Source organism: Panulirus ornatus, chromosome 53, assembly GCF_036320965.1.
Source record: "Panulirus ornatus isolate Po-2019 chromosome 53, ASM3632096v1, whole genome shotgun sequence".
Classification (NCBI taxonomy): domain Eukaryota; kingdom Metazoa; phylum Arthropoda; class Malacostraca; order Decapoda; family Palinuridae; genus Panulirus; species Panulirus ornatus.
Genome location: NC_092276.1, coordinates 7,042,848 through 7,067,202, shown reverse-complemented (window position 1 = coordinate 7,067,202; position 24,355 = coordinate 7,042,848). Strand labels below are relative to the sequence as shown.

At 40.2% G+C, this 24,355-nt stretch overlaps 1 protein-coding gene across 1 annotated transcript in view; it reads left to right on the top strand.

Annotated features, from left to right (window-relative positions):
- LOC139765206 (uncharacterized) overlaps positions 1-24,355 on the top strand; it is a 236,453-nt gene that overhangs the window by 22,123 nt on the left and 189,975 nt on the right. Inside the window, 4 exon segments of the mRNA XM_071692509.1 lie at positions 2,074-2,243; positions 4,693-4,777; positions 13,210-13,331; positions 22,129-22,273. Of these exon segments, the coding sequence (XP_071548610.1) occupies positions 2,074-2,243; positions 4,693-4,777; positions 13,210-13,331; positions 22,129-22,273 (522 nt within the window).

The window sequence follows — 24,355 nt, the reverse complement described above, 5'->3', positions numbered from 1 at the left end:
GGGAGAGTGGTGATAGTAAGGGTGAAGAACAGTGTGGTTTCAGAAGTGCTGCAGGATGTGTGGATTATGTCTGCTATAAAGAATATCTGTGAGAAATATTTAGAGAAACAGAAGTATTTAGATTGTGGCTTTTATGGATCTAGAGAAAGCACATGATGGGGTTGATGGAGATGGCTTGTGGAGGTCTTATGAATATATTGTATGGTAGGAGAGCTGCTAGAAACAGAGAAATTTTTTATCAAGGGCATAAGACATGTGCAAGTAGGAAGAAAAGGGATTGAGTGGTTTCTGGTAAAGGTTGATCTGTGATGGATGTATGATGTTACCATGGCTGTTGAATTTGTTTATGGATGGGGTGGTATTGGAGGTAAATGCAAGAGTCTTAGAAAGAGAGGCACATATGCAGTTTGTATGTGGAGAGGAGGGTCTGGGAAGTGTTAGTTGTTTGCTGATGGAAAAGCACTGGTGGCATATTTGAGTGAGAAGCTGCAGAGGTTGGTGAATGAATTTGGGAGAGTGTGAAAGGAGGAAGTTGAGCATAAATGTGAATAAAAGCAAGGTCATTAGGTTTAGCAGGGCCAGGTAGAGGTATGAACAGGCTGAACCGCATGGCAACCTTGAAGTAGAGCTAAAGTTCAGGGTGGAAAAAGGGTGACATGGGTAAAGGGAAAGGCAGATCTAAAGGCAAGGGTTAAAGAGTGCACCTCTAAGTGACATCATTTCTGTTGACATTTAGTTCTTTAAAGCATTTAAGCTATCATCTTTCAGATTTGATACATATGTTGTATGGGCCCCCAGGTAGATTCATGGACTAAGGTTCACTAGGACAGAGCTAGAGGTGTATGGACTTTGAATCTCAGAGCATTTGAGGCTGAAGGTTCATAAAGAATCATCTCTTATTTATTAACAGTTGGGCTTTTCTCAGAGTAGATTTGGTTTATTTGTGTGTATGTGTGTGCCTGCATGTAAGTATGTGGGTGTATTTGTGGATGGAGATACAACAGGGTAGGTCATATCAGTTATAATTACATACATATAAGAATCTTGTTTGAATATATAAGACAAAAGAAATTGATATTGATTATTTAATTCATTTCTCCCCTATCCCAAGGGATAGGAGAGAAACAGTTAACCTCATGCATTCCTGCATGATGCTGGAGGTCTCTAAGATTGGTAGGAGTGGAGGTTAGAAACCTTTTCCTTTTTGAATTTCATTTTCTAAAAGATGGAACAGGAACTAAGCAAGGAGAGCTTACCTTCCTCAAAGGCTTAGGCTGGGGTGTCTGAATGTTTGTGGATGTAACCAAGATAAGAAACAAGTGACAGGTAGTATATTTGAGGAACTTGGATATTCTAGCTCAAAGGTAAGGTGGATGAATAGTTTTGGAATGTCTTAGGGGGAAGGTCAAGTGTTAGTGTGAGACAAGAGCCAAGGAAGGGGTATCACTATTGCTCTTTCTAGCAATTTAAAGCCAGGTGAGTAATAAAGGCTTTCGAGTCTCTAGTTTCTTTTGTTGAACTTGGAAGGTTTCCACCACTTACTCCTCACCATATGAAGCTGGAATTTTTAAAAGGGCTGGTAGGTTTTGAAAGAAAAAGTGAGGAATGAGGAGTAGCAGATACATTAGAGAGATATAATTGGCTAAAGTAAAGGACATTTCATGTAGGTATCATACTAAGAATACTTTCAAGTGAGGCAAGAAGTTGTCCATGTGGATACATGGCACAAGAAGTCATTGAAACTTAAGAAGTCGAGAAGGAAACTTTTTAAGAATGATACTCATACCTTAAAGAACCATCTTATTGCAGCTTTGTATTACATATGCAAGAAGGCATGCTTTTCAGGTGTTTACAACATAAACATTTGTTTTTGTACTCAAACTTTTTATGTGTATGCATGTTTTTTTGTTTTTTTTCCAAAAAAAGGAACAGAGAAGGGTGCCAGGAGAGGATATTCCCTCAAAGGCCCAGTCCTCCGTTCTTAACACTACCTCGCTAATGCAGGAAATAGCGAATAGTATGAAAAAAGAAAAAGAAAAGTATGTTTTAAGATGTGATCATTTTTCTTCACAGAGCACTTTGCTGGGCCAAATCTGGTGTGTTTTGAAGATGTTGTGTCAGGCAGCCAAGTGGAACTGACAAAGTTGACTGTGCTTCTATTGTACATCACAATGTTAACAGAAACAAAGCTTAGAAGCAGACTTGTTAGCTCTCCTCTTATGGATCAGTCAACGCAAGTAAAGGTAGGTTTACATTAATATAGAGCTGCCAACCAATACATTTTTGCCATATTTATTACTTTTAGATAAATGAGTATGATTTTTCTAAGTAAAATATTTTTTTTTTCATTCTGGTCGTTTGTTCATGTTTGTACATGTATTGCGTATGGAATGTATAGGAAGTTCACAGGAGTGCACTGTTCAATGTGTAGTGTATGTTCTCATTGCACATGCAAGTACTAATGCAGAGTACAAAATAAATCAAACATTGGTCAATTTCTGACCATTTTGCGGAAATGACCACGCAAATTATTGCATGGTCGATCCCACTGTCCAATCATATCTTTAGCTTGTGTAAGCAGGCTAGTCTTACTCCTAGATCAAGCCCTCCTAGGACTCAAAAATTTCATGCAAAATTATCATGTATAGAAGTAGATAAGAAAGCTCTCTAACCAGGACTGAATATGTGTGGACAAACAGACATTAGAACCTCTGTTGACTTAGTTCAAGGACCAAAAATGAAACACTTTTAACTAGATACTTTGTTAGTTTTAAAATGAACAATTGTGGACTATCTTCATGTAGTTAAATGAATGGAGATAACAGTTTGAACACTGGACATCACAATTTCCTGTATTGAAAGTGCAGCCTGTATCGCGCATGGTTGTAAGTTTCGTTTTTCAAAAAAATTTTATTCCCTTTTTTCTTCTATTTATTCTTCTTTTTTTTGACATGGTTGAGAGCTCTGTTTATATCTAAAGAAATTTTATATGAAATTTTTAGTCCTAGTGAAGAAAAGGTAACAATGAATGCCTTTGCTATGTGGTTATGATTTATTTGATACCTTAGCTCTAACAATAGATGATAATCCTAGGACTACTAAGAATTCCTTTCTGTAACAGATATAAATATGTTTGTACAGTAAGTCCTCAATTTAATGGACCCCAATATAATGGATTATAGATTTAACAGATAAATAATAATACAGTACATTAATAATGATTTAAGAAATTGGAAAAACTCAAACGTCACCACGTATATTTCATATCGCACTTGTTTTTGGTAGCATGGGGTAGACTTGCTTTGTTTTGGTCTGAGCCTGCCTCAAGCTATTGTGCAGTCAGGTTGTTTGTATACAGAGTGTTTCTGTTATTTCAAAATTGTGGCAATCCTCACAATTCATAATGGCATTAAGTGATTGTAAGAGGTGCAGTGAAAGCAGATAGTCCGTCTTCAGTTTATTATTAAGAAGTGTCCTTTCACAGGAGAGGGGCGACTCTACCTCTGTCGAAAACTCCACACAACAATCATCTCTCCTATGATGGCTCATTAATTCTACCTCTTGACTCAGTTAACATCCTCACTTTCTAGGAAACCCTACATTAGGGAAATAGCTAAGTCTGCCTCTATAAAAAAAAACAGGTGTCCTTCCAAAATATCTTATTCTGTCTAAAGTTTAATTATACTTGCTCACCTCAACTCTCATTTGCTCTCTTTTTCAACCTCTTTCTCTTAAATTCCTGCCACATTCTTTTATACATCTCCCAATCATTTGCATTCCTTCCCTGTAAGTACCACCCAAATGCCTCTCTTTTCTCTTTCACTAGCAGCTTTTCTTCGTCCCACCACTCACTACCCTTTCTAATCCACCCACCCCCCACCTTTTGCATGCCAGTTGTATTTCTTGCATGTGCCATTCTTCACCCATTCCCCTCATTTCATTTACTTTCACCTTTTGCCATTCTACATTCAGTCTCTCTTGATCTTTTTTCACACATGTCTCCTTTCCAATCTTACTTATTCTTACATCAAAACTGCTTTTACACTCACTCAGCTTCTCCCAAAACACTTGCTTCTCAGTGATCTTTCTTCTCATGGCCAGGTGCATAATCACCAGTAGTCATTCATCACTTTAAGTTTTATCCACATCAATCTAGAATTTGCTTCTTTGCATTCTGTGTTGCATTCATGCAACTCCTGCTTCAGGAGTAAAGCTATTCTTTCCTTAGCTCTTGTCTTCTCACCACCTGCTGACTTGACTCCTAAGACATTTCCAAACCATTCATCCCCATTACTCTTGAGCTTTGTTTCACTCAGAACCAGAACATATAGGTTTCTTTCCTCAAACATACTACCTATCTCTCCTCTCATCTTGGTTACGTCTGCACACATTTAGACATCCCAGCCTGAGCCTTCAAGGAAGATGAGCACTTTTCCTGGCTCCTTGTGTTTCCTGTTTTAGAAATGAAGGGAAGGATTTCAAGCCTACCACTCCCACTCCCTTTAGTCTCCTTGTCCAACATGCAGGGAATACAGAGGTAGAATTCTTTCTCCCATACCTCAGGGATATTTTGCTCAAATTTTCATGAATTTGTTATTTTATTTCATCTTATTTTTAAGACCTAGCAGTAATATAGTATTGTAAACAAGCATTTATTTGTAAATTCCTTAAAATTACTTTGTCTTCTTACAGCTCAAGTACCTCATTGAGTCTATCCAGAAGAGAGGCTCTGGGATGGGTACTAAGTTTCTCAATATTCTGTGTACAGAAAAGTTAGGTAAGTATTTCATTCTTGTTCTGTGATTGTTTCATTTTTACATATAGTAAGAATGGGAATTGGAGATCTGTTTAGTGAGGGAATGAAAGGTTTTATAGTGTACTGATTGAGAAAGCTAAATGAATAGCTGGAATGATGATCTGTAAAGACTCTCTTTGTTTCATACATGTTTACCATTTCCTGTGTGAGCAAGGAAGCATCAGGAACAGATGACTGACCCTCAGAGGGTGTTACGAATCCTCTTACTGAGAAGCATTGTCAACTACGCACACAGATAGCTTTACCTTAAAGACATGGGATTAAATCAAACACCAGCATTAAAACTGCTTATAATCCAAGAACTAAAGAGAACAAAATAACAGAAGCACATTAATTAGGCACAAATCATTTACGTTAACACTGAACATGAGTTCAACATTCCAGGTAAGATTTCAAACCAGGAGATCTTTTTCCTTTATGACAATTTGACTCTAGCAACATGAGTCAAGATACACTTATTCGTTGGACACTTCCATGACAAGTTACAATACTCTATGACACTCGAAACTAAATGACAGAGGCAGTTCAGTACCATAGAGATACGTATAGCGGCACTTCACTGATCGTAGGCTACAGGCTTGAAACGGGAAAACCGCTTACCTGCTGGGCTAAGGGGTAGAGAGGAATCATGGCTCAGCTGGTATCAGAGGTTTTTATAACAAGGAGGAACGAGCCAGGAGCAGCCTGCCCCACCGTGCTGCCCTAGTCTCAGGTGGGATTGGTGAAGGGTGACCCATAGTGCCACTCTTGATTGGCTAGAGGCCTAACGTCCAGTTGTGATTGGAGGAGGGTGGCTCATAGTGCCACTCCTTGGCTGGAGGGTCTTAGGTCTGGCTGTAACTGGAGGAGAGTAGCTCATAGGACATGAGGAGGTTGGGCCTTAGGCAAGATGTGGGCCAGACCTAAGACCCTCCTGGTTGGCTGGAGGGTCGTAGGTCTGGCCCACATCTTGCCTAAGGCCCAACCTCCTCTTGTCCTGATGGCAACGACGATATACAGGAAGCCATATCTCCTAGCTGACCTCCTTTCTTGACCCATAGTTGTCTGGTGCCTTGGATGGGGGAGAAATGAAAGGTCCAAGTGTTGTGGTTAACTGGATTGATGGCCCAGCGTGACCCTTGTTCTTGACCTCAGCCATCTGGTTCCCCGGGTATGGGAAAGACGGCAGGCCTAAGGGTCTGGTCTGGGGAGTGAAACCCAAGCCAAGATAACGGAGGCCCTGGCCCTCTTCTCTGTCGTCCTACAACATAAAATGTCACTTACACCATAAACACACCAAAAAGGGACACACATATACAAACATGAGGGCACACACACACACATGTTCGTAACAAGGGATTAAATCTTCAGAATTCCTTTCTCTATTCAGTCTTTTGAAAAGTAATATAGGAGGGGAGAATTTCCAGCAATCCACTCCTGATCTTCTTAGCTGCAACCTACAACATGCAGGGAATACTTGGGTAGTATGCTTTCCTGCATTAATGTATAAGGTAATGCCAGGAAGAGAAGTAATGGCATCATTCACCCACATCTTTATCGATCATGTGTAATACTCCAAAACCAGAGCCCACATCCACATCCATATTTCACCAGGTATTCATCCTACAGACCTTTCCATGCTTTCTTACAACTGCTTCATATGCCCTGACTCAGCCCACTGATAGGATGTTAACCCCAGTATGTTACATCTGTTTACTCTTTCCCTTACACACCTCATACCATCCTGCACATTCAGGCCCCAATCCTTTAAAGCATCTTCCACTCCATCCATCCTCCTCTTTGATTTTCTTCATTTCCTTTTTTCCTACACTTCTGACATCTATACCCTCCTAGTCATCCTTTTCATATGTCAAAACTATTTCAGCATACCCTTTTCATTTCTTAAACATGCTCCTCTTAGTATCACACCTTTATCTTATCCATTCATTTCTTATTGGATTATCCCTCTTAACACCATATATTGTATTCAAACATTTAGTTTCTAATACATCCACCCACTTCTTTTATGTTTTTTCCATGCCTAACATCCATACAACACTGATGGGACTGCTGTACCATCAAACATACCCACATTTGTTCTTAAAGATAGTGACTTGTCTTTCCACACATTCCTCAATACTCCCATGACCTTTGACCTCTCACCTACATTAAGGTTCATATCAACTCCTGTGGTTCCATTTGCTTCCATAACCACTCCCAGGTATTGGGAGGGTTAGTGACATCTGCTTAGTGAGCCAGCACTTCAGTGGTTGTCAATTTGCACTCCTCAGACCTAGGTAGCTGTCATTTCTTTGCCTCACTAACATGTGGACTACTGGCATTCTGTCCACAGACATATAATCTCTCCCTGTTATGTGTAACACTTGACAACACTTAACTCATGCAGCTCATTCTTTGTAACTGTAGATTTTCCTGCTTACATTCTGCAACACTAACCTCTGCTGTGTAGTGGAAACAGAAGTGTCACCACATAAGAGACATTGATTTACCAAAGGAAAGTCAGAAAAGAATTTTTGTAAATTATTCCAGTCAACCTTGTTGAGTTGCCAATGTTCATGTTTAGAAGGGACTGCTACAGGCAAAGGTATCACTGAAATAGATACATTTATGAGAGTGTAATCAGATGAACCAATTGGGGGTGAGATTGTGTATACTAACAATGCAAAGGATTAGAGATGAAAAACATATTCGGAATATTAAGAGTGTGGTCGCAGCACACAGGAATATGGGTGGGGTGGGAGATAATTTGCTGTAGATCATTGAGAATGGAGAGCATAAGGGCATCAATCCTACCATCTGTTTGAGAGGATTTTAACCATTTCCTACCATTAATGTTGAAATTCTTTAGGTTGAGGATCTCAGCTTGCAAGTGAGTGGATGTCAAAGTCTCATGGCAGGAGTTTAGATTGTCAAAGAAAGATATAAAATTTGTAGAATTAGGAAAGCAGTAGGTGAAACAAATGAAGATGTGGCAGTTGGGAGAAAGAATTTGAGCAAGGTAACATTAAAGTTTAGGGACTTAAGGTCCTTGAAGTACTCAACAAATGTGTTGAAGTTGGAATAAGAACAGACACCACCTTTGAACTGGAATTGTGAGTGAAGATTATTGTTGACTGGTTGGTAAGGTTATTTAATGTATGTATGACTCATGGAGAGGTGCCTGAGGATTGGCGGAATGCGTGCATAGTGCCATTGTACTAAGGCAAAGGGGATAAGAGTGAGTGCTCAAATTACAGAGGTATAAGTTTGTTGAGTATTCCTGGTAAATTATATGGGAGGGTATTGATTGAGAGGGTGAAGGCATGTACAGAGCATCAGATTGGGGAAGAGCAGTGTGGTTTCAAAAGTGGTAGAGGATGTGTGGATCAGGTGTTTGCTTTGAAGAATGTATGTGAGAAATACTTAGAAAAGCAAATGGATTTGTATGTAGCATTTATGGATCTGGAGAAGGCATATGATAGAGTTGATAGAGATGCTCTGTGGAAGGTATTAAGAATATATGGTGTGGGAGGAAAGTTGTTAGAAGCAGTGAAAAGTTTATATCGAGGATGTAAGGCATGTGTACGTGTAGGAAGAGAGGAAAGTGATTGGTTCTCAGTGAATGTAGGTTTGCGGCAGGGGTGTGTGATGTCTCCATGGTTGTTTAATTTGTTTATGGATGGGGTTGTTAGGGAGGTAAATGCAAGAGTTTTGGAAAGAGGGGCAAGTATGAAGTCTGTTGGGGATGAGAGAGCTTGGGAAGTGAGTCAGTTGTTGTTCGCTGATGATACAGCGCTGGTGGCTGATTCATGTGAGAAACTGCAGAAGCTGGTGACTGAGTTTGGTAAAGTGTGTGGAAGAAGAAAGTTAAGAGTAAATGTGAATAAGAGCAAGGTTATTAGGTACAGTAGGGTTGAGGGTCAAGTCAATTGGGAGGTGAGTTTGAATGGAGAAAAACTGGAGGAAGTGAAGTGTTTTAGATATCTGGGAGTGGATCTGGCAGCGGATGGAACCATGGAAGCGGAAGTGGATCATAGGGTGGGGGAGGGGGCGAAAATTCTGGGGGCCTTGAAGAATGTGTGGAAGTCGAGAACATTATCTCGGAAAGCAAAAATGGGTATGTTTGAAGGAATAGTGGTTCCAACAATGTTGTATGGTTGCGAGGCGTGGGCTATGGATAGAGTTGTGCGCAGGAGGATGGATGTGCTGGAAATGAGATGTTTGAGGACAATGTGTGGTGTGAGGTGGTTTGATCGAGTGAGTAACGTAAGGGTAAGAGAGATGTGTGGAAATAAAAAGAGCGTGGTTGAGAGAGCAGAAGAGGGTGTTTTGAAGTGGTTTGGGCACATGGAGAGAATGAGTGAGGAAAGATTGACCAAGAGGATATATGTGTCGGAGGTGGAGGGAACGAGGAGAAGAGGGAGACCAAATTGGAGGTGGAAAGATGGAGTGAAAAAGATTTTGTGTGATCTGAACATGCAGGAGGGTGAAAGGAGGGCAAGGAATAGAGTGAATTGGAGCGATGTGGTATACCGGGGTTGACGTGCTGTCAGTGGATTGAATCAAGGCATGTGAAGCGTCTGGGGTAAACCATGGAAAGCTGTGTAGGTATGTATATTTGCGTGTGTGGACGTATGTATATACATGTGTATGGGGGGGGGGTTGGGCCATTTCTTTCGTCTGTTTCCTTGCGCAACCTCGCAAATGCGGAATACAGTGACAAAGTATAATAAAAAAAAAAAAAAATAATGACTCATGGTGAGGTGCCTGAGGATTGGCAGAATGCTTGCATAGTGCCATTGTACAAAGGCAAAGGGAACAAAAGTGAGTGCTCATATTACAGAGGTATAAGTTTGTTGAGTATTCCTGGGAAATTATATGGGAGGGTATTGATTGAGAGGGTGAAGGCATGTACAGAGCATCAGATTGGGGAAGAACAGTGTGGTTTCAGAAGTGGTAGAGGATGTGTGGATCAGGTGTTTGCTTTGAAGAATGTATGTGAGAAATACTTAGAAAAGCAAATGGATTTGTATGTAGCATTTATGGATCTGGAGAGGGCATATGATAGAGTTGATAGAGATGCTCTGTGGAAGGTATTAAGAATATATGGTGTGGGAGGCAACATGTTAGAAGCAGTGAAAAGTTTTTATTGAGGATGTAAGGCATGTGTACGTGTAGGAAGAGAGGAAAGCGATTGGTTCTCAGTGAAAGTAAGTTTGCGGCAGGGGTGTATGATGTCTCCATGGTTGTTTAATTTGTTTATGGACGGGGTTGTTAGGGAGGTGAATGCAAGAGTTTTGGAAAGGGGGGCAAGTATGCAGTCTGTTGTGGATGAGAAAGCTTGGGAAGTGAGTCAGTTGTTGTTTGCTGATGATACAGCGCTGGTGGCTGATTTGTGTGAGAAACTGCAGAAGCTGGTGACTGAGTTTGGTTAAGTGTGTGAAAGAAGAAAGTTAAGAGTAAATGTGAATAAGAGCAAGGTTATTAGGTACAGTAGCATTGAGGGTCAAGTCAATTGGGAGGTAAGTTTGAATGGAGAAAAACTGGAGGAAGTGAAATGTTTCAGATACCTGGGAGTGGATTGAGCAGCAGATGGAACCATGGAAGTGGAAGTGAATCATAGGGTGGGGGAGGGGGCAAAAGTTCTGGGAGCGTTGAAGAATGTGTGGAAGTCGAGAACATTATCTCGGAAAGCAAAAATGGGTATGTTTGAAGGAACAGTGGTTCCAACAATGTTATATGGTTGCGAGGCGTGGGCTATGGATAGAGTTGTGCGGAGGAGGGTGGATGTGCTGGAAATGAGATGTTTGAGGACAATATGTGGTGTGAGGTGGTTTGATCAAGTAAGTGATAATAGGGTAAGAGAGATGTGTGGTAATAAAAAGAGTGTGGTTGACAGAGCAGAAGAGGGTGTTTTGAGATGGTTTGGTCACATGGAGAGAATGAGTGAGGAAAGATTGACAAAGAGGATATATGTGTCAGAAGTGGAGGGAACGAGAAGTGGGAGACCAAATTGGAGGTGGAAAGATGGAGTGAAAAAGATTTTGAGTGATCGGGGCCTGAACATACAGGAGGGTGAAAGGCATGCAAGGAATCGAGTGAATTGGAATGATGTGGTATACCGGGGCCGACGTGCTGTCAATGGATTGACCCACGGCATGTAAAGCGTCTGGGGTAAACCATGGAAAGTTCTGTGGGGCCAGGATGTGGAAAGGGAGCTGTGGTTTCCGTGCATTATTACATGACAGCTAGAGAATGAGTGTGAACAAAAGTGGCCTTTGTTGTCTTCCTAGCACTACCTCGCGCACATTTGGGGGGAGGGGGTTGTTATTTCATATGTGGCGGGGTGGCAATGGGAATGAATAAGGGCAGACTATGAATTATGTATATGTTTGTGTGTGTATGTATATATATATATATATATATATATATATATATATATATATATATATATATATATGTATATGTTGAGATGTATAGGTATGTATATCTGCGTGTGTGGACATGTATGTATATACATGTGTATGTGGGTGGGTTGGGCCATTCTTTCGTCTGTTTCCTTGCGCTACCTCGCTAACGTGGGAGACAGCGACAAAGGAAAATAATAATAATAAAAAATATGAAGAAGCAGCTAGTGAAAACATCACTTGACAATTAGGTCTCAGAGGGAAGTAAGATATTAAGAGAGGCACTTGACAGATGATGCTGAACAGAAGAAAGGTTACTAGAGAGACTCCAAATGTTGGTATTATGAACAGAAATAGGGACAGATGTATCAGACAGGGAAAGGTCATAAGAGAGGCCAGTCCAAATACTGTCTGAGTTCTCCTTCTCACTGACAGTACAGTCTGGCAGGAACCTGGAGATTCTTAGCACCCCATGATACTAGGGACTAGGGGCCATAGGTTGTTGGACTCTATCTGTCTATCTGTATTTCTGATACCCGTTCCCTCTGGGAACTCCATCAGTGGCAAAAGAGTCTCCACTCATCCTTGTCCTTACATACCTCCCTTGCATACACATTCCATGCTTTCTACTATTTCTCTCCCTCTAGTATTATTCCACTCTATTTCCCCATGTCAGAGGCGGTCTCCTTACACCAACTCCTGTAATTGTACTGTCATATGCTTCCTTGTAAACTCTCAATCTTGCATTCTTTCCATGTGCCCATACCATCTCAAAGTATTACGTTTATCCACTCTACCATTTCACAGTTCATTCCCTACCACACCACATCTCTTGTACAAGTGTCCCTTCATTTCTTTCTTCATCCCATCAAGTCACACCACATGCTCCTCTCAAATACCTCATTTCCACTGACTGGATTCTTGATCTGTGAGTCATTCCATGTCCATGTTTCTGCTCCATAGGCCAGGGTTTGAAGGTCGATACTGTCCCTTCTACACTTACACCTCTACCCTTCATTATTCTTTTAAGGGACCCAGTCACTTCTATCCTGTACAGCTCTCTCCTTATCTCTCATTTCATGATGCCAAAGTTGCCCAAGACAGCTCCTAAGTACTTAAATTCTCTCACCTCTTCCCATCTTTCTCCCCCATGTCCAAAGCACAGTTTAGTAAACTTTCTTCTTTCTCTCCGTGTAGTTTTACATAATTTACACCTTCGCTTGGTTTCCTCTCAAATACCATTACTTTACTTTTACTTGCATTTACCTTCAATCATGTACCAAAACCAAAGCTCCCTGTCCATATCTAGGCCCCATGGTCCTTTCCATGGTTTATCATGGATGTTTCACATGCCGTAGTTCGGTCCATTGATGGCACATTGACTCAAAGATACCACATCATTCCAGTTCACTCTATTCCTTGCATGCCTTTCACTGTCCTGCATGTTCAGACCCCAGTTGCTCAAAATCTTTTTCACCCCATCCTTCCATCTCCAATTTGGTCTCTTACTTCTCCTTGTTCCCTCCACTTCTGACACATATATCCTCTTTGACAACTTTTCCTTGCTCGTTCTTTCTGTGTCCAAACCATTTCAGTATGTCATATGTCATATATCTATCTCTTTGCTGTCCTTAACTCCATTTTACTTTGCATGGGATGAATTGTGAGTGCAGCCTCATGGTTAGTTCCTATGTCCCGTCTTTGAGTGATAAGGTGAACTTTGTTATATACATCTGTTCAATGCACACCATATGAAGTCATTAGATGAGATTTATCACAATTTACCCTGTAATTTGTACAGATGTGTAGGTAAAGCAGTATATAGAATGGACTAGAAACATTTCAGTGGCATGAATGTCCTAAAAAAAAATCTTTAACCCTTTTATCTTGCTACCTTTAGTTTGGGCATGTTATTAAAAACTTCAGAACCTGTGTGGGAAATAGCATATTAGCACATTTGATAAAGAGAAATAACACCATTAGACTTAATGAATTCATCCTCTTTAGATAACAAATCATCTGGGAGATGTCACACTCCAGTTAGCAGTATCACTTCTTGGGGATCGCCAAATGTATACTCTAATTCTCCAAAGACTTCTTCAGCATCCCCTCTTAGGGATCTTGTTCAGGTATGTAGCAGTGAATGCATATTTTCTTTTTCTGTACAAAGAACTGGTAGAAACAAGTCTACTAGTTAGGTGTATGCTTAACATAGTATTAAAGTTTAGAAAGTGTTTAAAAGAGATAGAAAAGACCACTAATGCCTTATGCAAGATTATGGAGAAATTGAAAACTTACAATACTCCATAGATTCCCTCTCTTTGGTGAAGAGAGACGTGGTGGAAACCTTTAATAAAATGAAATATGAATTGAAAAGGCAGCTGGACTGGATAGTATTGCTGTTGAAAATAACTGTGTTGTTGATTGGGTAGCTAGGATTTTCACTGTAAGTACGGATCATGCTGAGGGGCCTGTGGATTGGCAGAATGCTTGTAAAGTGCTATTGTATGAAGACAAAGGTGATTGTTCAGCTTACAGAGGTATAAGTTGTTGAGTGTACCTGGTAAGTTGTACAGGAGAATGGTGATTGAGAGGGTGGTGATACACACGATACACACAGTGTAAGACCAGGGAGGAACAATGTGGTTTCAAGAGTGATAAATTATGTGTGGATCAAGTGACACTACTGTCAATGAGAGGGAAGGCTCAAATATTAGTAGTACTGGCCCCTTCCATGACCTTTCCCTCTCTGTTAGACCTTCCTCTTTTTCTATTCATCATAACAACATTCATGATCTCTTTAGTGACATCTCTTTAACACCATTTTTTTGGTATCTTCCCAATATCTTACTTTTCTTGGAGACACAGTTGCTTTACGATGTTCTCACTTGTCCCTTTTTCATATCCCCTATAATCTCCACTTATGATTCAGTTCAAAGGGGGTGTTTGTGCTTATTCCAACATCAACACACCTGTTGCACACCTGAAGGACCTCGAGTCCCCAGACTTTGATATTACGTGGCTTAAGGTTAGTGTCCCAACTACCACACTTTTCCTCTGTTTTGCCTATTGCTCTCCTAATTCTACAAATTTTATGTTCTTCAATTGTCTGAACTCCTGCCATAGCACTATAGCATCCTCTCACCCACTCAGCTGAGATCCTCTAGTTTGGGGATTTCAACGTTCACCATTAGGAATGGTTGAATTCCTCCAGTATGGATGGTGGAGGGACTGAAGCCCTCACATTCTACATTTTCAATGATTTAGATCAAATTATTTGCAACCCTACCCTTACTCCTAACCACTGTGACCACTCTTCTAATATTCTGGATCTGTTTTTCACCTCTTGTCCATCTCACTGTAACTACATAATCTTAACCTGAATTGGTTCATCTTATCACACTTTTATAAATATATCTATTTGAATAATACCTTCTTTCCCTGGACAAAATTACTGTCTTATGTGATGATGCTTCTGTCTTTGCCTAACGCTATAGTAGCAGAGTTTATTTTTATAGGAGTGGAAGCATTTATCCCCTCTTCCTCGAAGATAGCCTCTTCTTCCAATCAATTGTTCAACCATTCATGTTCTGAGGCCATTCAGGATCAGACATATCGGGCATATCTTCTTCCTTGGACACCTATTCAACTTTTAACCCTGCCTGTAATCTTTGTAAATATGTTCTCTGTGAAGCAATGCTTTCCTTTATGCAAAAGAAGTGCAATAACCTCTATTTGTTATCCACTGATAGGTCTTTCTGGTCTTCAGTTAAGGGCATCTCTAACAACTGCCACTCTACCTTTCCTTCACTTTTCCATTCTGACAGTACTATAGCTGTCTCTCTCATTGGCAAAGCAGCTCTCTTTGGTTCCTGTTTCTCCTCTAACTCCACCTTGGATGAGTCTAACATTTCTTCACCTGTGGATGCTCCTATACAACTTCTTTACCATTCCATGTAATCTCTTTTCGGACTGTCTGAAAAGTGCTTCTCTCTCTGGACGCAAGCAAAAGTCCTGATGGCATCCATCTCCTTGTACTGAAAGAGAGTGCCTCTGAACTTGCATCTGTGCGTGCTCATTTGTTCTGTTTCTGTGTAAAAACCAAGACTTTTTCTTCTTGTTGGAAGTATGCACTGATACATCCCATCCCAAAGAAGGATGACCATTCTAACCCCTCTAACTATGGTCATGTTGCTTCGATATCTACCATTTCCAAAGTCTTTGAGTTATTTTTAGCTCCCATATCCTTAAACTTCTTGAATCTCAGTCGTCTCTCTGGTCACTAGCATGGCTTTCGTAAGGTAAGATCCACTGGTGATATCCTTTCCTGTCTTACTAATGTCTGGTCATCATCTCTGAAAAATTTTGGGGAGTCTTATGTAGTTCCCTTGATGTATTCAAAGCTTTTGACAGGATGTGGTATCAGGATCTCATTTCTAAGTCCCTCTCTTTTGGCTTCCCTACATCAACTTGCTCCTTCATACCTAGTTTCCTCTCCAGCCAGTCTATCTTTGTGGTTATCGATGGATCAGCCTCCACCCATCTTCATCAACAGCGGTGTTCCTCAAGGTTCTGTCCAGTCCCCTACACTTTTTCTCCTTTTTATCAACAATTTCCTCTTCTGCAAATAACCAAGTGCACTCATACACTGATGACTCAATACTGCACTTAGCCATATCCTTCTCTCACTCAATCTGCATCTCATCTCAACACATCTTACTCAGTAAACTTTGGCAGGATATCTTGGTGGGGTAAACTAAATCTAGTTAAGTTTAAATCCTCCAAGATCCAGTTTCTACCCATCTTTATAAAAAAAAACTTCTCACAATTCTTGTCTTTCCTTTGACAGTTTTGTAATTCGACCTCTTGACAAAATGAACATACATGGTATCACTGTAATATCCACTCTTTCTTAGAAATCCCACATTACAGAAACAGCTAAGTCTGACTCTAAGAAACTGGGAGTCCTGTTTAGATGTTGAAATTCTTTTTTTTCTGAATAGTTGCTTCATTTATACAAAAGATTGATTCATCCTTGTACGGAGCACTGCTTTCACATCTGTGGGTCTCACTATGCATCCTTAATTGATAGAGTTGAATCAAATGTGGTCTGACTTATAATCTCTCTCAGGCTAACCTCAAAACTTGACCCTCTTGCCCTGCTCCACATTTTTGGTTCACTTTCCCTCTTCTATAGGTATTACTTTAGTTCTTGCTCCAGTGGGCAGGCTTCTTGTGTGCCCACACCACTGGTCAGACCATGGAATACTCAGCAAGCTGCTGTTTCACATGATTACTGTGTGGCTGTTGGCAACTCAAGGGTGGGTCTTTTTGATAAATGTTTTTCCTTACACCTCAATGCTTTGGAACTCTCCATCTCATGTCTTTATTATGACCAGGCACATTTCAAAAGTCAGGTTTTTACTTCCTCCCTAATCTTTTCTTTTTCCTTTTCATAATCCTCTATATTTCAATTAAGGCCTGGCCTTGATGTGGACTTTTATCTATGACTGGAGCCTCCAACATAAAAAGAAAAAGAATACTTAGAGAAACAGAAGGATTTATATGTGGCATTTAGAGACCAAGAAAGCATATGACAGGATTGATAGAGATGTCTTGTTAAAGATCTTATGAATATATGGTGTGGATGGAAAGCAATTAGAAGCAAGAAGCTTTTATCAAGAATGTAGGCATATGTATGAGTAGGAAGAGAGGAGAGTGAGTAGTTGCAGGTGGAGGTTGGTCTAAGACAGGGGTGTGTGATGTGACCATGGCTGTTTAATTTGTTTATAGATGGGATGGTGAAGGAGGTAAATGTAAGGGTCCTGTAGAAAGGGGGGCATGTATGCAGTCTGTGAGGGGTGGTAGTGAGTCCATTGTTGTTTGCTATTTACATAATATTGATGACAGATTCAAGTGAGCCACTGCAGAAGTTGATGACTGAGTATGTGAGATTGCGTGAAAGGAGGAAGTTGAGAGTAAATGTGAATAAAAGCAAGATTATAAGGTTTAGTAGGGCAGAGAAAACACTTTAATTGGGATGTGAGTTTGAATTGAAGGAAGTGAAGTGTTCTCGATTCCTTGATGTGGACATGGTAGTGAATGGAATCATGGGAGTGGATGTGAGTCATAGGATGGGTGAGAGGGGAGCCAAGTTCTAGAGCATTAAGCAATGTGTAAAAAGAAAAGTCATTATCTAGGAGGGCAAAAATGGGTATGTTTTAAGGTATAGTATTGCCATTGATGTTGTATGGATGCAAGGCACAGGCTGTAGATGATGATGTGCAGAGGAGGGTGGATGTGTTGGAAATGAAATGCTTGAGGACTGTACGTGGGTGTGAGGTGGTTTGATCGAGAAAGTAATAAAAGTGTAAGAGAGAAGTGTGGTAACAAAATGAGTGTGGTTGAGAGAGCTGGGAAGTAAGTCAATTGTTGTTTGCCAGTGACATAGTATTGATGACAGATTCAAGTGAGCCACTGCAGAAGTTCATGACTGAGCATGTAAGATTGTGTGAAAGGAGGAAGTTGAGAGTAATTGTGAATAAAAGCAAGATTATAAGGTTTAGCAGGGCAGAGAAAACACTTTAATTGGGATGTGAGTTTGAATGAAGGAAGCAAAGTGTTCTAGATACCTTGGTGTGGACATGGTAATGAATGGAATCATGGGAGTGGATGTGAGTCATAGGATGGGTGAAAGGGGAGCCAAGTTCTAGAGCATTAAGCAATGTGTAAAAAGAAAAGTCATTATCTTGGAGGGCAAAAATGGGTATGTTTTAAGGTATAGTATTGCCATCAATGTTGCATGGATGCAAGGCATGGGCTGTAGATGATGTGCAGAGGAGGGTGGATGTGTTGGAAATGAAATGCTTGAGGACTGTATGTGGGTGTGAGGTGGTTTGATCGAGGAAGTAATAAAAGTGTAAGAGAGAAGTGTGGTAATAAAATGAGTGCGGTTGAGAGAGCTGAAAAGGGTGTGTTTAGATGGTTTGGACTCACTTCCGCTTTCATGGTTCCATTCGACTCCCAGGTTTATAAGATACTTCCCTTCCTCTAATTATTTTTTTTCCATTCAAACTCACACCTGTCCTTCATTGCTGCAAGACCTTGCTTTTATTCACATTTACTTTCACCTTCCTTTTTACACACTAACATAGTCACCAGCTATGCAAAGGGGGATGGATATGTTGGGAATGAAATGGTTGAGGACTGTATGTGGTGTGTGGTGGATTGATCAAGTAAGTAATGCAAGGGTAAGAGAGAGGGGTGTGTTGATAAAAAGAGCGTGTTTGAGATACCAGAAGAAAGCGTGCTGAAATGGTTTAGACATGTGGAGAGAATTAATGAGGAAAGGTTGACAAAGAGGATATGTCTCAAGTTGAGGGGACAAGATGAAGGGGAAACCAAATTGGAGATGGAAGGGTGAAGTGAAAAAGGTTTTGAGTGATCAAGGTCTGAATAATTTGGTCTCCCCATTCTCCATGTTCCCTCCATCTCTGACACTGATATCCTCTTTGTCAGCCTTTCCTCACTCATTCTTTCCATTTGTCCAAACCATTTTACCACGCCCTCTTCAGCTCTCTCAATCACACTTTTTATTACAATACCTCTTTCGTACCATTTCATTACTTAATCAAACCTCCTCACACCATGTTGTCCTCAAGCATTACATTTCATGTGCATCCATCTTCCTCCACATAGCTTTATCAAATACTCATGCCCTGCATCCATATAATATTGTTACCCATTTTTGCCCTTTCAGACAACAATCTCTCTCTCTGCACATTTTTCAACACTTCCAGAACCATTGTTTTCACACTCACCCTATGACTCACTTCCATTTTTATGGTTCTCATGTCCACTCCCAGGTTTCTGAAACATTTCAATTCCTCCCATTTTTCTCTTCATCCAAACTTGCTCCCCATCTAATCGGTCCAACCCTACTAAACCTGATAACTTTGCTTTTATTCACATTTACGCTCAACTTCCTCCTTACACACACACTTCCAAATTCAATCTTTAACTGTGTGGAGGAGGGTGGATTGAAATGTGTAAGGACAATATGGGGTTTAGGGAGGATTGATTAAGCAATGAAAGAGTAAAAGAGAGGTTTGGTAATGAAAATGATGTGGTTAAGAGGGAGTCTAATTGGAGATGGGAGGGTGGAGTGAAAAAGATTTTGAGGGACTTTAACCAATAGGTTACACCATGTAGTTGTAAACCATGCCTTCTCCAGTGCCTCTACAGTAAAAAGCTCAGTTCCTAAGGAATTGTACTTGCACCCCCTATTCGTTATTCTTGTTTCTGACATTGACGGAAACACAAGCCACAGTTTTGTATCATCTTTGCAAAGAAACATAAACAAGGTCTTTTACTGGGAAACAGAGAACAACAAGCTTTTCAGTGGAGACAAGTTTCACCCGCCTCCAGTATGGAAAAAATGAAATCAGAAAATGCAGAAGACAGAATGAATAATGAGAGAGACCTTGAAGTCATAAAGTCTAATGACTTAATTTTCAGCAAGCACATTAAGACAATGGTTGATTGATGCAGGAGGATGGCAGGTTGCATCCTGTGGACCATCAAGACAAGAGAAGGAAAGCCAGCGATTATATTATTGAAGGCACTGCAGGAGGATGGCAGGTTGCATCCTGTGGACCATCAAGACAAGGGAAGGAAAGCCAATGATTATATTATTGAAGGCACTAACTCTATGACAAATTGAATACTGTTGTGTTCTAATGTCACCCTACAAGATGAACAAAATTGCGGATTTCAAAATTGTTCAGAGATCTTTCACGGTCCATATTATTGTGGTAAAGGAACTAAAATACATACTGAATTCTCTGAAGCTACAATTCCTGGAGTGCAGATGGGAGAGGTAACTCATCATCTTTATACCTGGAAACTCCTAGAGGGTTTAGTTCCCAACTTACACTTGGGAATATGATTCTACTAGCATGACAGGCATGGAAGACATTGTAAGATATTACTCTTGAAATCCAAAGGTGTGATATGCACAAAAAGAGAGAACACTGGGGCCTAAGACTCATCAGCACCTTGCCAGCTACTATCAGAAACAGCATGGGATGAACGGTAGACAAGTTCAAGAGTGCATTGGATAAGTAGCTACATAGCATACCAGACCAGCCAGGCTGATGGGCTATTTAGGCTTGAGGGCTGCAACTTCAACAGCTTGGATGATGAACTACCTATTCCAGTAGCCTGGGCCCATCCCAGGCTGTAGGGATGAAGACCCCCAAAGACTTCACCAGGTATTCAGCAGTCTTTGGCTGTCATGTATAATGAACTGAAACCACAGCCCTCTGTCCACAACTAGGCCTCACAAACTTTTCTGTGATTTATGCCAGCTTCTTCATATGCCCTGGTTCTGTCCACTGACAGCATATTCCCCACATGTCACATCTTTCCTGTTCATTCTCCCATGCCCACTTTACAGCCTTACAGCATGTTCAGGCCCTGAGCACTCAAGACTTTTATCTCCAATTTAGTCTCCCTCTTTTCTTTGTTCTCCTCTCTTGCAATACTTATACACTCTTCAACAACCTCTCTTCTCTCATCCTTCCGTATGTCCAAACCATTTCAATACACCCCCCTTCAGTTTTGACAATCATAGTCTTCTTATTATTACACCTGTCTTTAACCCAATCATTTTGTACTTGCTCAGCACTCCCCGCATCTCATATTATCTTCGAGCGCTTCATTTCTATCACATTCACCCTTTTCTGTACTTTCTTGTCTAGAGCTCATGACTTTCATCTACACAACATCATCAGGACTGCTATTCGTTGGCTGGCTGTAGTGATGCTTATATCTCTACCACTGCACATTACATAGCTCCCTTGCTTTTTGACATCTTTGATTAAACCATTCTTCATTTTTCCTCCCCAGTTTTTGAGGCTAGAGGTACACATGTTCATGCTCCATTGTGAATTTCACAGAAATTTTTAAGTTCTGTGTAGGTTGCACAGTTATATCTCTTTTTCAGGTCATGTCTCATCTCTGCACTGTTAATTTCCTTGTTTACCGCATAATCAGACTCAAGCTCTAAATGATCACATTTTCCAGGTGGTTTATCATATAGGATATTTTCAGTATCTGTGCTAGATCTACTAATGAGGATGTGCATGTGTGCTTGTGTCTTTGCATGTTTTTTGTTTGCAAATGTGTAAATGATTATATACATTAATGTTTGTTTTCCATACCATTTTTGTGAATAGTAGTGTTAGTGTTTGGGGATGATTATTTTTTGTATTCCCCTGGTGTTTCTTTCAGATTAAGTTTGAATGGAACAAATATATTGATAATCATATTTTTTTTCATCAGCACTCAATGCTTAGTCTTTTTTATAAATCTAACACCTTCTTACACTTGCTCGAGAGGTACGAAATACTCTATGTAAAAAATTAACTTTGAATTACCATGGGGATAGGGTAGAAAGCATACTACATGCATATCCCCAGTATGTCATAAAAAGCAACTAAAGTGGTGGGAGAGGGGCTGGAAATCTCCATCCCTGTATCATTGCTTTCCTGATGGAGAAACAGGAAGGCACTAAGTGGGGATTTTTCTTTGTTTATTTTCTGTTCCTCTTGCTATCATTCTAAGGGTGGAAACAGGTAATAAGCATGACAAGGGGAAAATTACTAATTGTAAATTGATTTCTGTAGTACCTGATGTTATCTTAGAATATCATATATAGCTTCTTCTGTATTTGTACTTTATGACTGCACAACAAATATTTGTCTTGTGTATTAACTTGGAGTTATTGACCTGTAATGCATCATATTTTTTTTTTTCGTGTATCATTGGATAGTGATTTAGCAAATCTGCATTATAGGTAATAGTTATGCAAGTGATATTGACATACATATATGCAATGTTGAATTTTATTTTTACCATTCTTAGAGTCCCCCTTTCCGCTTGCAAAAGCTACTTAATGCCAAGACACGGGAAGCAAAGCAGCTACATCAGCAAATTAACAGCTTGGAGAATGATAAACAAGAACTAGAAATGAGTGTGGAATTTTCACATAAGAAAATATCTAAGTTAAGTAAGTATTTATTTGTTTTAATTATATTCACTGAGCCCTTTATACTCAGAAAGATTTTCACTAAAATTCTTCATCTTCACTTCTATCTACCTCTCTATCTCTGACACCTGTTCCAACTGGAACTCCTTTAAAGGGTGGCCACAGCAGTAGAGTTTACATAACTAGTGAACTCCAGCACTTAGCCTTTGGTGCCTCACCCCTAATAGGCCACTGACAGATGGCAACTCTTAGTGCAGTGTTTGCAGAGGCTCTAACCTAATGTTCATACTGTCTGCTTCTACCTAATGTTCCTGCCTAAATATTCCTCCCTACTGCTTCTATCTACCATTCCTTCCATTTTGCCAAAAGGCAAGGCTAGCACATAATGCTTACCCAACCAAAGGAAAATCTAGAGTTATGAAGAATGAGCTGAATGAGTGATGTGGTCAAGTATTATGTATAACAAGGAGAGATTGTATGTTTTTGCCTCATCAACATGTGGATGAGGCAAAAAGAAAAGACAGCTACCTGGGTCAGATAAGTGCAATACGACATCCACTGAAGTGCTGGACAGAATGCCAGTAGTCTTCATGTGGGTGAGGCAAAAAGAATAGACAGTTACCTGGTTCAGAGGAGTACAGCTTGACATCAACTGAAGTGCTGGCTCACCACACAGCCATCACTAACCCTCTTGGTACCCAGTGGGTAAATGAATACATAGACTTATGCATCTCCCAAGATAGGCTTTGGCCATATTTTTATTTGTATTTTTGAAAGACTTGGCATGTTTTAAATACTTGGGAGTTTAGGTAGCAGCAGATGGAACTATAGGAGCTGAAATGAGCCATAGGATGGGTAAGGAGGAAGAGGTCCTTGTTGCATTTAGGAGTGTGTGGAAAAGGTTGCTCTTTATGAAGGGAAAGATAAGTATGTTTGATGGTTTAGTGGTCCTGATTGTACTGTGTGCATGTGACATATGGGCCGTAAATACAAACTGTAGGAAGAGGATGGGAGTGTTGGAAATGAGTCGTCTTTTAGTCCATGAGCCATATGCTGGAATCCCTCCTCAGACTGGGAATTTTGGAGACAAGCATATTTGAACACCTTAATATATGTCATTTTACTGATTGCTTATCTCCAGGAAAAAAATGGAGTACAAGAAAAACTTTTATAGATGAGCATCATTCATTTTGTGCTCCGAATCATACAAAGGAAACTTTATAATCTTGAGGATGATTTTTTGACTTTTGAGATACATTTGTGGAGGTGTAGGTCATAAAAATGAATTATGATTTAAGTTTCAACAATCAGTTGGGTTAGCTCAAAACAACAAACTACATCAAAATATCATTGAAATTTTGTAATGGAGACCGACATAAATTACAGAACAGTTAGCACCATGTATATTTATATTGCAACAACAAAACAGACTGCATAAGCAAAGACTTCACTACAGTATCAGGTTGAACCTTGGATCCCATAGATTACCTAATATGTCAGATTTGCATTTGTGTGGTTATTTACACATGATAATACCTTTGGATAATACCATGGAAAGTTCTGTGAGGCCTGGATGTGGAAAGGGAGCTGTGGTTCGGTGCATTATTACATGACAGCTAGAGGCTGAGTGTGAATGAATGTGGCCTTTGTTGTCTTTTCCTAGTGCTACCTCGTGCACATGAGGGGGAGGGGGTTGTTATTTCATATGTGGCAGGGTGGCGATGGGAATAAATAAAGGCAGAGAGCATGAATTATGTACATGTGTATATATGTATATGTTGAGATGTATAGGTATGTATATTTGCGTGTGTGGACGTGTATGTATATACATATGTATGTGGGTGGGTTGGGCCTTTCTTTCGTCTGTTTCCTTGCGCTACCTTGCCAACGCAGGAGACAGCGACAAAGCAAAATAAATAAATATAATACCTTTTCAAATGATGTTCGATTGATAAACAGTTTAATGCCTCCATATCTATCAAAAATTCTTCACAACTCTCATCTCTCCTTTGATGGTTGTGTAATTCCACCTCTTGACTCAATGAACATACTTGGTATTACTGTAACATCCACTCTTTCTTGGAAACGCCACATTATGGGAAT